The 13,505-nt window shown below is 38.0% G+C and overlaps 1 protein-coding gene across 1 annotated transcript in view; it reads left to right on the forward strand.

Moving 5' to 3' along the window:
• Hepacam2 (HEPACAM family member 2) overlaps positions 1–13,505 on the forward strand; it is a 51,521-nt gene that overhangs the window by 11,957 nt on the left and 26,059 nt on the right. Inside the window, exons 2-4 of the mRNA XM_004646255.2 lie at positions 5,948–6,301; positions 9,431–9,715; positions 9,893–9,967. Coding sequence (XP_004646312.2) covers positions 5,948–6,301; positions 9,431–9,715; positions 9,893–9,967 — 714 coding nt within the window. The remainder of the gene's footprint in view (positions 1–5,947; positions 6,302–9,430; positions 9,716–9,892; positions 9,968–13,505) is intronic.

The following is a 13,505-nucleotide window of genomic DNA, read 5'->3' on the forward strand; positions in this document are numbered from 1 at the left end:
TGTGTGTGTGTGTGTGTGTGTGTGTGTGGCCAGCTCAGCCCACCAGGGGGCGGGGCTGGCTGGCATGTGGTGCTGGGGGATCGAACCGCGGTCCCCGCGCTTTGTTAAGCTTGTTAGGTGCTCCAGACCACCGAGCCATCTCACCAGCCCATTTTGTCATTTTTCTTAGCTTTTAAAGTATCCCACTTATTTTTTTACTTTAAAACAATCAAACTTCTCATTTTATAAATTGTGTTTTAAAAAATGACCTCTAGAAGAGCTTATAGACGGTGCAGTTGAGAAATTTGACTAAAATAAAAATTAAGGTTTACTTTAGAGAAATCACATACCCATAAATATATTTTTATATCTCAAGATGGTCTTTTTATGTGCTTTTACTTTTCAACACAGGTAGTGGGTTTTAAAGATCACAAGAAATAGGGAAATCTTTATGCTTTTAGGAATATGGAATTTTTGTTTGTTCTGCTTTGTAAAAAAAAAAAAATCTAAAGCTTGGAAGCCTAAAATATATAGCTTGTGCAGTCCATTGAAAATACAACTTCATAATTTCTATTTTCTCCAAAAATGCAAGGGTTTATTTTCAGCCAACAGTACTTGTTTTGTGCTCACTAATACCATGCATGGTGATGGAGAAATAAATGTCTCCTATTGTAAGCTACAGCAGAGGCCACTGTGTGAGCCTAAGGGTTAAATTCAATGCAATGAAACAGGTCCAGAAAGTCCTTTGTCGATGCAATATGGATACATTTTACAGTGTAACTTCAAATGTTCTTTAATGTTGTATAAATATACTGTAATTATATATCTTAAAAGAGTCTACAGAAGAAATGAATGCTATACGTTTATATCCCAGGTTATGAATGGAATGATCAGTCTCTATAGATTAGCACTACTGCTTTAGATATAGAGAGTCTGTCTTCCTTTTTATACTCAGAAAGCACAAATGAATCTAACAAAACTTTAATCTGTTTAATATTTACTTCCAATAGTTAGAGTACCAAGAGAGAGTTAAAACTTCATTAATTTTTATATTACTTAATTTCCTGAAATTTAATTGTTCCTATAGAGGATGGCCTTCTAAAATCGCTACTTTTAGTTCTTTGGGTTTTCTCACAAAACTAGAAAAGAACACTTGAAAATTTCACAAAATGCCAATTTATTTAAAATTAGTAAACTAATATGTTTGCCAGCATGAATTTATCACATCTATAATAGGAAATGTGTCAGTGACAACAGTAGCATATATTATGAAAATGTACAAAAAGCATAAATTATCTGTTTATACTCTAAATTTTACCATGAGGATGATAGTATACCGTTAAGTTCACATCTTTCCAGAAAATATGCATAGATTTTAGGTAACTGAAATCAGATACTGTTTAAAGAAAAACTGATTGCTTGCTGTGTTTTTACAACTGGTTACCTATCATTTATTTCATAAAAATAGTGTAGGCATTGTAAGAGTTGTGCTGTCATTGTCATGGGCACATTCAAAAAATATTTATCATTTGATATAGACATAGTGAATATACTCAGAGGTATCAGTACCTAATAATACCTTAGGTAATAAATATGTTAAACAACATATTTACAACATATTTATTACCTAAGGTATTATTACATGATACAGTCCCTAAAATAGCCCAAAGACCTAGGTCTCTACCATCACCTTAAACAATGATCAGAAATGTCATAAAAAGTGTCATTTTCTACTGAAGTAATCTCGTTTTCTTCTGGTCTACAATATTTGTATCATATTCAATATTTTAATAAATAAAATTTTGTCCTCATAACTTCCCTTGTGGGCTTCCTAGCTAGTCTTCATATTTAAAATCTAACATTCTGAATCGAGACCCAGAAGTCAGCAACATCTCCATTCCAGGGTCCATCTGCAGCAGTGCAGTGCCTCCCAGACATCTCCAGAGCATTACGTAAATCCCAGGTAATCATTTCCAACTGCGATTACAAAGGAGGTAGATTAAAAGGGTTTCTTCTCTTAAAAAACAAAACAATGCACAGCCCCCTCAAAAAACAAAACAAAAACCTTCCTGTAATGACTTCTCCACATGACAAGAACAGATCAGCCAAAACTGCAAAAAGTCCACACACATGGACAGCTCAGTCTAGCAGTAGTTTCTAGGTTAAGCTGTGAAGTGCTTCAAAAGGACAGAGAAGTCAATGGGAAAACTGCTCCCTGCCGGAAGCAACTGCCTCATTTTATGTCAGCAGCCGTGCAGATTTTTCCAGGGTGTTCTCAGAGGACAAATGTGAATTCCAAGCACTTTATTAATAATATCCAAGACTAACAACTTAAGTGGGCTAGAAACTGAGACTCAATACTTCTAAGTTCTCTCATCCCTTCACCTTCAAATGTAGGTAGCTGTTACCCTGAGAAAATCACCTTATGGTGTGATGACATAAACATGGAGAGATTCGACAAAGGTCTTGGCTGCATCTACTATTAACCTCTTTTCACAAATGAGAAAACAGTTTGAGACTTAAAAATAACATCTAAGGTATAGGGAAATAGCTCAGTGGCTTAAGTGCCTGTCTAGCAAGCACAAGGTCCTGAGTTCGATTCTCAGTACAAAAAAAAAAAAAAATCTAAGGTCTCATAACTGACTGATTAGTATTTTTTCTTGAATGTGTGACTTTTACTGAGACTTCCCATTATAGTAGATTTTTAACTATCAAAATAAGCAATTGAGTAATCTTGCTGCAATTGTAGAGAATAGGTTCCTAAACAACCTTATTCAAGACAATTTATACATGGCAAGTTGAATATTAACTAGTGGATAGAGGAGGAAGAATCCAAGATTAGAACTGAGCCATGAGATTCTCATAAATAATTTACACTCGAATAAAAAAGAATACAACAACACACAATGTAGAAAAATTTCTATTTAACATATCTTACATTAGTAATGATGAATATTTAAAAACCAGTTTTTATTTACTGCTTTCCAGGAACTTTTCAGGAGTTGCCTATCTCCAGTTGAAGTGAAAAGCAAGTGAATGGTTGTGTTTTGTGCAGAAGACATGTACACTTACACACAGATACATACACTAGGAGAAATTCTTTCCTATTCTGCTCCATCCATCTAAGATGGATTGAGAGCTTCACCCCACCACCAGCCAGCCTCTGCTTCACTTTAGACATCACTGGCTGTTTGTTTTGTAGTACAGGGAATGGAACAAAGGGCCTTCCAGCAGACCTAAATCCCCAGCCCCACCCTGCTTTTAGAGACAGGGTCTTGCCAATAGGCTGAGCTCAAGCTTGAGATCCTTCTTCTTTAGCCTCCCAGAGGGCTGAGATTTACAGACAAGTGTCATCACACCCAATCGACATCACTAGTTCTAAGACACTGATTTACTCTACCATCTTCCTTTCTTACCATTTCCTTGTGAAAACCACTGTTCCTTCTCTGAAATTCACTTTGTCTTCTTCACAGATTTCCCAGCACATGGTTCCCTCTTTTTGCAATCACTCATATGAAGGGGAGAAAGTCCAAATTTAACTTTCCTGAACTTACCAGAACAGAATGCAGAACCAAACCCTCATACCTCTGCAACGCCTGTGATATGAACAGAAGACTAAAGTGAAAGTACAAGTACAGTCCATTACCAGAAAAAAATATGTTAACCACAAGTACACACACAAACAAAACAGGCTGTAAGACAAAGTCTGTTTCCCTGTAGCCATACATTTCCATCCTTCAAGTTGCTTTCAGGGGAGTGTCTAGGAGCCTATTTTCTTCCTAACTTCTCTTCTACCTTGTTTCTTCTTCAGAATTCTTAGCTCTAACTTCCCTGGCAACCTCAGATGCTCACTCTCTACTTACAGCCTACCACAGGCCAAAACCATGGAAATCTTTGTTCTCATCTCTGCCTAGAAAAAGAAAATTAGAAATTTACAGTTGGTCGAATTTGATTCTTTCTAGGAGAAGCCCTACAAGTTTGAGTTTCGTCGAAACAACCTTCTCAGAAGGCAAAGAGACTTTTCTATTTTTCCCTTCTTTGTATCGATGGTCTTCCACATCATGACCTGATGGAGCTCAAAGAGTCTCCCTTCTTGAGATCAATGAAAAGGGGGAGCAATCAAGAGAAGAAGTACTTTGTCTATGATGAAACTGAAATTGTACAATTTCTCCATTTGTGCCTAGTTTCTGGCTTCGTCTTCTCCAGGATTTTCTTCTACCTTCACCCACCTCTACTCCTTCACCATTTCCCTTTCTAGTGGCTCTTTCCTAATAGCTAAAACTTGAGCTTCACATTTTAGAAAGCCACCCAGCTCCCACCCCACATTTCTTCTCTCTTCTGCAGCAAAACTCCCCCAGTGTGTCTATTCCACTGTCTCCACTGTCCATTCCATTCTCTTTTTTCACCCTCACAGTTCAAAATACCCCATGTTTAAATTTCTCCCATTCTCTTCCCAACAATTTCAGATGTTCCTATGATAGAGAGACCATGTTTTCCCCCTTTTAAAATGAAAATTTGGAAGCAAAGCACTTAGAGTTCCAGAAACATGATAGTCTGGGCTGGGGAGGACTCTTTTCACTGCAAATACACAGAAATGCTATATAACATTACACAACATATCGTCATTTAATATAAGAGTACTGTTTTCCAAGGTACCAGAAACTATAAAGAAACCTGCAGATATGAGACACAGCTAGGAATGCTTGGACCTAAACAATCTGCCACTGCACAGGGCTGTGTAGCAAGCAGTGCTGCATGACCTAAGGCTGTCCCGGCCTCTAACTCATTCCCAAACACTTTAATCAGATATTCCTCTCCAGTTTGTACACTCAACACTTCTATGTGGATTTCTAATGGGAGTCTCCAGATGAGCGTGCCCAACCCCGGCTCCTGATCTTCTCCATAAAAACCAGTTCCCGCACCCATGGTGAATTTATTAGTTACAACTGCATCCTTCTAGTTCCTCTAAGTCAAGAACACAGAAGTCATTCTTGACTCTTCATTGTGTCTTATATCCCACCTCCATTGTATCAGCAAAGCTTTTTAACACAACCAGTCTTACAACCGTGGCTCACCCACCGCAACATCATCTAGTCTGTTTCACTGTACTTGTCTCCTCAGTGGTCTCTCTGTTCCTATTCTTACCCACAGTTCAAACCTTTGTCATAGCAACTAAACTGAATCTAATAAACATAAGGGAAATCATATCCCCCTCTGCTGCCAAAACTACAGCTGCTTTTTCATCTCAGTAAAATTGCCAGTCTTTTTTGTGGTTCTGTGTGCTCACGCACACCCCATCCTGGCTACAAAATGATCTTATAGCTTACTATGGCCCTCCTCCTCCAACCTGTTGCTCTATTGCTGCCCTTTGCTGTTCCTCAAATAGGTGCCATTCTTCTGGGCCAGAGGGACTGTCATGTTGATAATAGTTTAATGCCAACTTCCTTGAGTTATTTATGTTTAGCAAGGCTTTGGTTAATGGGGAAGACTTCCAAAACAACTTAATATTAAGCCATTTCAGAAGGCTTTGAGAAATTGTTTTGGGAAGTAAGTGACCCACTGGTATCTGAGATTACATAGTTTTATTAGGACAGAATTTGATGCAGACATTGATATAATCATAATTGTAAATGTTTTAATGATTTCATTGGACTTTAGAACTAATCATGCTTTTCTGGTTTCCTCTTCCCATTATTCTTTAACAGCCATAGTGAACAACTTCTGCTTTTCCTTTTCTTCCTGCATTTAGGGAAGTCATGCAGTCTGCACAGTCTTTGGGTGGAGTTTTGAAAATGCAGGTTTCAGAGGCAAATATTTACTTTTACCTGTAACTAGTACGGGAATGGTCAGTACTTAGAAGTCTCCCTTCTCTGGAAAGGATTATCATCAGATCAAGTTCACTCTGCAGTCGCCTCTTTGGATTATGAAATGTGGCCCAGGATCTTCACAGCTTTCCTTTCCTTTGTAGCAGGTTCTTGTTCTGGACTGAAGGTTACAGTGCCATCACACACTGTCCATGGCATCAGAGGTCAGGCCCTCTACCTCCCTGTGCACTATGGCTTCCATACTGTGGCATCAGACATCCAGATCATATGGCTGTTTGAGCGACCCCACACAATGCCCAAATACTTATTGGGCTCTGTGAATAAGTCTGTAGTTCCAGACTTGGAATACCAGCATAAGTTCACCATGAGGCCACCCAACGCATCTCTGCTCATTAACCCGCTGCAGTTTGATGACGAAGGTAATTACATCGTGAAGGTGAACATTCAAGGAAATGGAACTCTATCCTCGAGTCAGAAGATACAAGTCACTGTTGATGGTGAGTCCACTCTGACTATGTATAGCAAGCTAGTGTGGAGTCGGCAAAGGCTCAGGACATTCCAGTTGGGTTCTGGCTATGCAACTTTGGATGAATTGATTAATCCTTAATGCCTCAACATCTCATTACACTAGTAATATTATTGTCTATTTCATAAGGCTTTCTGAGGATTAAATTAGACATGCACATAATTAGAGATATTTACAGCATCCAGAACCATTTGGGAGAGAATTATCTCAAAGGTCATGTATAACAGCTGTAAAAAGTTTCTGGAAATATCTTCTAAAGAATGAAGTCAGCTAAATTTCAGATGTTTATTCTTCTTAGCAAGATGTGTATTTTATACCTTAAATATTGCTATGCCCAAAGTCCAACTTCTGATTTTTTTCTCTAGACCTATTTATTTGACAGTATTTCTCATTGTAGTAAATATTAATTCCATTTTATCAGTTGCTCATGCCAAAATCTTATACTCACCATTGAGTCCTTTTCTTACATCCCACATGCAAATCACTAGACAACCTGTTGGCTTTCCCTTCAAAATGTAGACAGAATCCAACCATTTCTCGCCAGCTCCTTTACTGTCCCACTCAACACCACCAGCTATTGTCTGGACTATAAAACAGCCTACTGTCTGTTCTCTCTACTTCTGCTCCTGTACCTTAAACTCCCGGGACTATTTGGATACCCAGCACCTACTGCATCCCTTCTTACCTCTACTCCCTTCCACCACTGTCTTTTAGCCAGGCTAGTCTTGCTCTTCCCTGAACCTGACACATTCGCATCTCGGGACTTTTGTACTTGGTATTTAATTACTTCAATGGATTTTCTTCCTGATATTTCTCTTACTTCTTTTATTTTTTTTAAAAAAAGTACATTTATTTTTTGTTGTTGTTATTTTGTATATATTTTTGCCATAATTTTATTGATAAACAAATAGCAATGAGACAGTTTCAAATCAAATCGGTATCTCTTACTTCTTTTAAAGTTTCAGCTTGACTATTACTTATCTCTAAAGCCTTTCCAAACTACACTGTACAAGCTACACCCTCACTTCCTCAAACACACACACCATAAGATCACAAAGTCACTATCTTCAATTCTGCTTTTCTCTTTTTGTAGTACTTATTCCCTTGTGGGCAGATTGCATATTTTCATTTACCTATTGCTTCTCCTTCCTACATAGAGTACGAGGTCCAAGGGAGAAGGGACTTTGCGATGTTTGCTGCTTTGCCCTCAGTGCCTAACACCTGGGTGCTCATTAGTATGCTCAGTAGCCTTCTGTGGATTCATAGTGGCAGTGGAGGAGACAGAGTCTCCTGCAGGCAAGCTGGGCCCCAGGATGTGGAAACAGGAGGGTTTCCTGTGAGGTATTCTGTCTCCTTCAGTACTTTTAGTGGAACATCCCTGATGTATCATTGTGTAGTGAAGTTGGATCTTTTTTTACAAAGTGAAACCAAAAATTTAGTAAAGTCTTTAGATGCTTTTAGGGCCTGAGAAAAAGTTCTTCTCAGAAGAAGCTTAGCACAGGAAACTTCCACATCTGAGTTATGCTATCCTAGGCAAATGTATGATCATAAGCCAATAACTATTCTAATGACTGCTTCTCCTCGTTCAAGACCATGAACATGTTGCTTATATATCCTATACTGCATATGTCTCCACACAGAGATGCACTTGAAATATAGATGTTTTATAAATAATAAATGCACACCATTCATTTTGCCTTTTAAATATTCATAATGTAAACAAATGATATTCTGAATCCTTTGCTGTTCCCAGGAAAGAGAAAGGATTGAACAAAACAGGTTAATTATACCCACCCTGAAAAATGCTGGAAGTTTCCCAGCTACTCAGCTGCCTACAAACTGCTTTCAAGCTTGTTTCTTCTTGTCTCTCATCTATTTCTTTTTCCTTTGAGCTGGAAACTTTAGTCTATTAGTGTCATATCTTGGTTCACATTTTTCCATTACGGGAAAATGTTAGCATGATTCAAGTTAAATATGCCTGAGGAAAATGCATCTACCTCAACCAAAAGTTTGATAGGAGATTTTAAAGTATGGATCCAATTATTATTATCCCCTCAGCATCATCTTACTCTATGAAGGAAGTTATTAAATGCATCTCTACCCAAACTGCAAGACAGAAACATTGCCACGCTCAACACTACTGAGTGCTGACCCATTCGGCACTGAGTCCTGTGTAACCCTAGAATTATCACTATTTTTAATCAAATAAAGAGCAAGGAAACTCAAAGATTGATGAATGTTGGTGAAATGGTTATCAGTGCATATGTAATTTCCACCCTTATTTATAAATTTCAGAGTTAAAATTTACAGAAAAAAAATACTTACTTGTCCTAGGAAATTTATTTACTTGAAAAATACAGTATTAAGTTTCTACTGTGTATCATAGAATTATAGTATAAAACTGGTTTTCTTTGACTTGACTTTTCAACAAGAATTTCTGTTACTTCTAATTGATATAATCCCAAGAATGTACTTTGTCTAATTATCCTATTGAGTCAGGGTTTAAATGTAGATTTTAGTTTGTTAAAATAACTAACCTAATCTTGCAACACAAATGCAAAATAAAACATGTAATCAGTTATCTTACATAAAATTGTCTATGTGAGTCTCTAAAACTTCCCTTCAGCTCTCCAATATTATACAATATATGAGCTGAATATTTTGAAGATGGAAATTTGGGTTCTCACACTCACTCCATTCAGCTTCTCTGAGTACATTAGGACAAGCCAAAAACAGTAAATAATTGCATAAAGTTTGCCTATGAATATACATCTTTATGATTTTGGAAAAAGCACAATAAATGGTAAATAAAAAAATAGGGATCTCAACCACTAACCACAGCATCTACAAAGTGAAGGGTTTCATTAAACAATCTACGAAGAGAAAGTTTTAGAATTTGTTAATTCTGACTATGAATATTATATATTGTATTATTTTGCATTTTACATATTTATTCCACAGTTATTGCCTGAGCAGTCTATATTTTCAAAGCATATATTAGCACTATTTACCCAAGGTTTAATATTTGAAAGACTTCATGGAGTTTTATTGTAATTCTGTAAATACAAAAAAAAGTTATTTCTGTCACTTCATATTGCAGATCCTGTCAAAAAGCCAGTGGTGCGGAATCATCCTTCCACTGGGGCTGTGGAGTACGTGGGAAACATGACCCTGACGTGCCAGGTGGAAGGCGGCACCCGGCTAGTTTACCAGTGGCTAAAAAATGGGAAGCCTGTTCGTACCAGTGTCACCTATTCTTTTTCTCCCCAAAACAACACCCTTCATATTGCTCCAGTGACCAAGGAAGACGTTGGGAATTACAGTTGCCTTGTGAAGAACCCTGTCAGTGAAATGGAAAGTGAGATTGTTACACCAACCATATACTGTAAGTTGCTTGGGTTGTTTTTACATACTCATGACCTTTTATTTATGCTGAGAAGTTCACACAGAGTAGGCATAAAACGTATGTATGTCAGAACTCTTGATCATTATTGTCATTGAGCACTAACTATCATAACATTTGCTAATCACTTTCTTGCCCTAAAATTTGTGTATCTATTAGCAAAACCCTACTTCTTGAAGATCAAGGATGCAGTTAGTAATTTGGTTCACTATAGAACTTCATATACAATCCAAAGTAAGAATTTCAATTCCAAGAACCATACGCAGGGCTGAGGAGATAGCTCGCTGGTCTAAGCTCCTGCCTGGCAAGTGCAAGAACCCAGATTCAATCCTCGGTACCACAGTGCAAGCCCTAGAACCCCAGGTGCTCTGTGCTGGCCACCAAAACCAGCACAGTGGTGGTGCATGCCTGTAATCCCAGCACTGGGGAGGCTGAAACAGGAGGATCACTATGAGTCCGAGCTGCATATCAAGACCCTGTACCAAATAAAATAGTTTTTTTTTTTAAAGAACCATACATAAGCACTAATTTATTCACTACCCAAGAAGAATAGGTGATGATAAACTGGAAGAGATGTGCTCTGTAGCTGACTTCAAGGAAAAAGCATTCCTGAGTTACGCATTAGTTGCACTCGCTATGCGCCACGATTGTCTCTGAACATTTCCTAGGTTCCATTTTTATTTTTAATTTTTTATTTACATATTAATGTATCTGGTTGTTGTAGGGTCTCACTACACAGCTCAGACTCATGGTGATTTCAGCCTCTCCAGCCTTGGGATTATAGACCTGCTTCACCAGCCCGGACTCTGGCTGGCTCAGCACCCCCTGGCGGTGGGGCTGGCAAGGCGTGCGGTGCCAGGGATCAAACCGTGGTCCCTGAGCTTTGCCTAAGCTTGCCTGAGCAGGCACTTTAGTCCACTGAGGTATCTTGCCAGCCCCTCGGTTCCATTTCTAGAAGAAAAGTGAGGGGAGCATCATCATCATCAGAGAAAACTGAGTTATTCCAGAGTAAACTCAGGTTCCCAGGAATTGGCGATCATGAGGATTTTGGGATTTCACTTTTATTTGTGCGTTGTGGGTTTTTTTTTTTAATTTTTCTGTTGTTATTGGTATTCTGATCTTTTTATTCAGTTCTATTTTCTGTTGTAACTCATGTAGAGAGTTCAGCTTATCAGACTCTCCCATTTAAGTCGTATTACCATCACCAACCCAAGCACTTTCCCTATTTCCCCGTCACTTCTACTCGGCAGCACTGCCACGTCTGTGTTGGACATCGCATTCTAATTTCAACTTGGCTCAGGTTTCTCCAGCCTCTGTGCTAGTGACATTCTAGATAACTGTTTATTATGGGGCCCATGCTATAGGGGTGATTAACAGTTTCCCTGACTTCTACTCACTGCAGTTCTAACAAAATGTCTCTGGACATTGCCATACGTCCTTTACGGGGCCAAATACCCTTCAGCTAAGACCCAATGGCTTATTGCACTAGGAAGTCTCCTTACTAGTTACTGTGTAGTTTAGCACATGACTGCAGTGACAGCTTAATAGAAATGATGTATGGCAAAGAATAACTTGTGACCTCTGTGGCAGGATGGTGGAGGTTTCGACTAGCTACATTACAGGAAGACAACTAAGCTTGTTCCACATATCGAGTCACTCAACAAGGATACCCTCATAATATTATTAGGCATTAAAACCTTGCACTCACAGGCTTAGAAGACAGATAGACTAAAGTGAGAAATGGGTTTAGTTGGTACCTGCGTGGCCTTAATTAAGACCCTTGATCTTTCAGAGCCTCTTCCATAAAATGGGTATTTAAACATCCTCATCACAGTGCTATAAGTAAATGAGACTGAAAATAGCAAATGACTGCCACAAAGTAAGCACTTGGCATATGGAGGCCTTTTTATCATCGACACATTTATATTCTACTTTCTTCAATAAAGCACCAATGGAGTCCTTTCGAGGGAGCCTTATTAACTCTTTGGAAGAGTCAGACCCACACGTGCCAATGCTATATTATCTCCTTAGTGTAAGAACCTGAAAGAGATAATAAAATCTGAAGGTTACAGCAGATACTGGGAAGAGAGAATGAACTTGTTCAAAAGGAAGGAATACTGAGTTGAGAAGGACAGGCGAAGGAGTGGGGGAAAGAGGTGTATCTATGTATGTCAGCACAATGGTTTGGATAATTGTATTGTGGCTTTCTACTGGTCTGTGGAAAGGAGCAGTTAACACTCAATTTTTTATCTTTTTTTCTCAATTTTTTTTCTTTTTCTCTCTTCTTAATTTCCTATATTTTTTTCTTTTTTCTTTCTTCTTTTAATTTTTCTGAATATATCTGGTAATATGAGCGAACTAATTTGAAGGCAACACTGTGAAATCCAACAAATACTATCAGATTTATATTATTTTGTTTACTGAAATTCTGCATCATTTCTAATGTTTTGTTTTAATAAAAAAACTCACCAGCATATACACAAAATATAGCAAAAATTTTCAAAGTGTGCAAAATCCTTTCAAGCCTAAAGCAGAACACTAACAACAGGGCAGAAAAAATAACTATGAAAAGAAGAGAAGAACAAGGTAGTAATACAAGTATACACAGACATTTTGTTGACACCGGCAAGATTAAACTAAGCAAATAGAACAGCTGAACCTCAAAATTGCACATTACCCTATGTTTTAGCAGAAGAGAGAGAATATTTATAATAAAACTTATAATGTCACGGACACTACAGTGAGCCATACAAGCTGCATAGCTAAGAACAGGAACTCTAGAGACCAAGGCTTGGGCTCAAGCCTCAGTTGGCCACCTTACTTCTGTAAGCCTGTTTCTTCATGCTGGAGATAATGATGTCTTACTGCATAGAGTTATTGTGAAGAGCAAACCTGTTACTGTATGTAAAATGCGTCACATACTGACTGGACAGGCTCACAGGAAGTACCATGTAAGTTATTATCATTATAGCATCATTAGCGCATTACTTCTGGGGAAAGTACTGGGGAAAACACTTCTTACAGAAAGTGATACTGAAGTGGACTTGGAACAATGGCGTTATTTTTATAATTGGGCTCTTGGTTTGTATAACCTTATATTTAGATAACATTGTGAAAATATTCTATGTGCCTTAATGCATAGGCTTATATAAATTTTGAAAGAAAATATAAGCTGATGGTATATATACTACATGACTAGTATTGGAATGAAAATTGCAGATTTGGTGAAATCTGTTTATATGTGTGTTCTTGACTAAATAAAGGTATCGTAACATGAATTAAAACATCCATTCAACCTGCACTATTTAAACATAGGTGGAAAACATGAGCAGACTAATTGTATCAAACCTAGAACTACATGGACACAGCCTTATGTTATTCTGGTAGTTTGGTATAAATGATTGATATTTGCATAAAAATAAAGTACAAAACAAACCATTGAAATGGCCAGATAATACATACTAAATAATAATCCCAAGGTACAGTTGTTTAATGGGTGAGAGACAACAGAAAATGGAATTGTACTGAAGGATTTCTTGTTAGTTAGAGCCTGATCATGTTTGGTTTTGACTGTGTGCTGCAGCAAACATCATGCATTTGGGGGAGTGCAGCGGAGACCATGGCAATTCTGAGCAGAAGCTATATACATTGGAGCAGCCTAGGAAGGAGCCCTAATCTGCCTTCAACAGTGTGTGCAGTATGGCTTTCTTTTCCTGTGCATCAGTCCCCTTAGCACCTAATCTGTGAGATCCCTAGGGCCAAACTAATGTCT

This window comes from Octodon degus, unplaced genomic scaffold (genome assembly GCF_000260255.1).
Source record: "Octodon degus isolate 3935 unplaced genomic scaffold, OctDeg1.0 scaffold00262, whole genome shotgun sequence".
NCBI classification, from domain to species: domain Eukaryota; kingdom Metazoa; phylum Chordata; class Mammalia; order Rodentia; family Octodontidae; genus Octodon; species Octodon degus.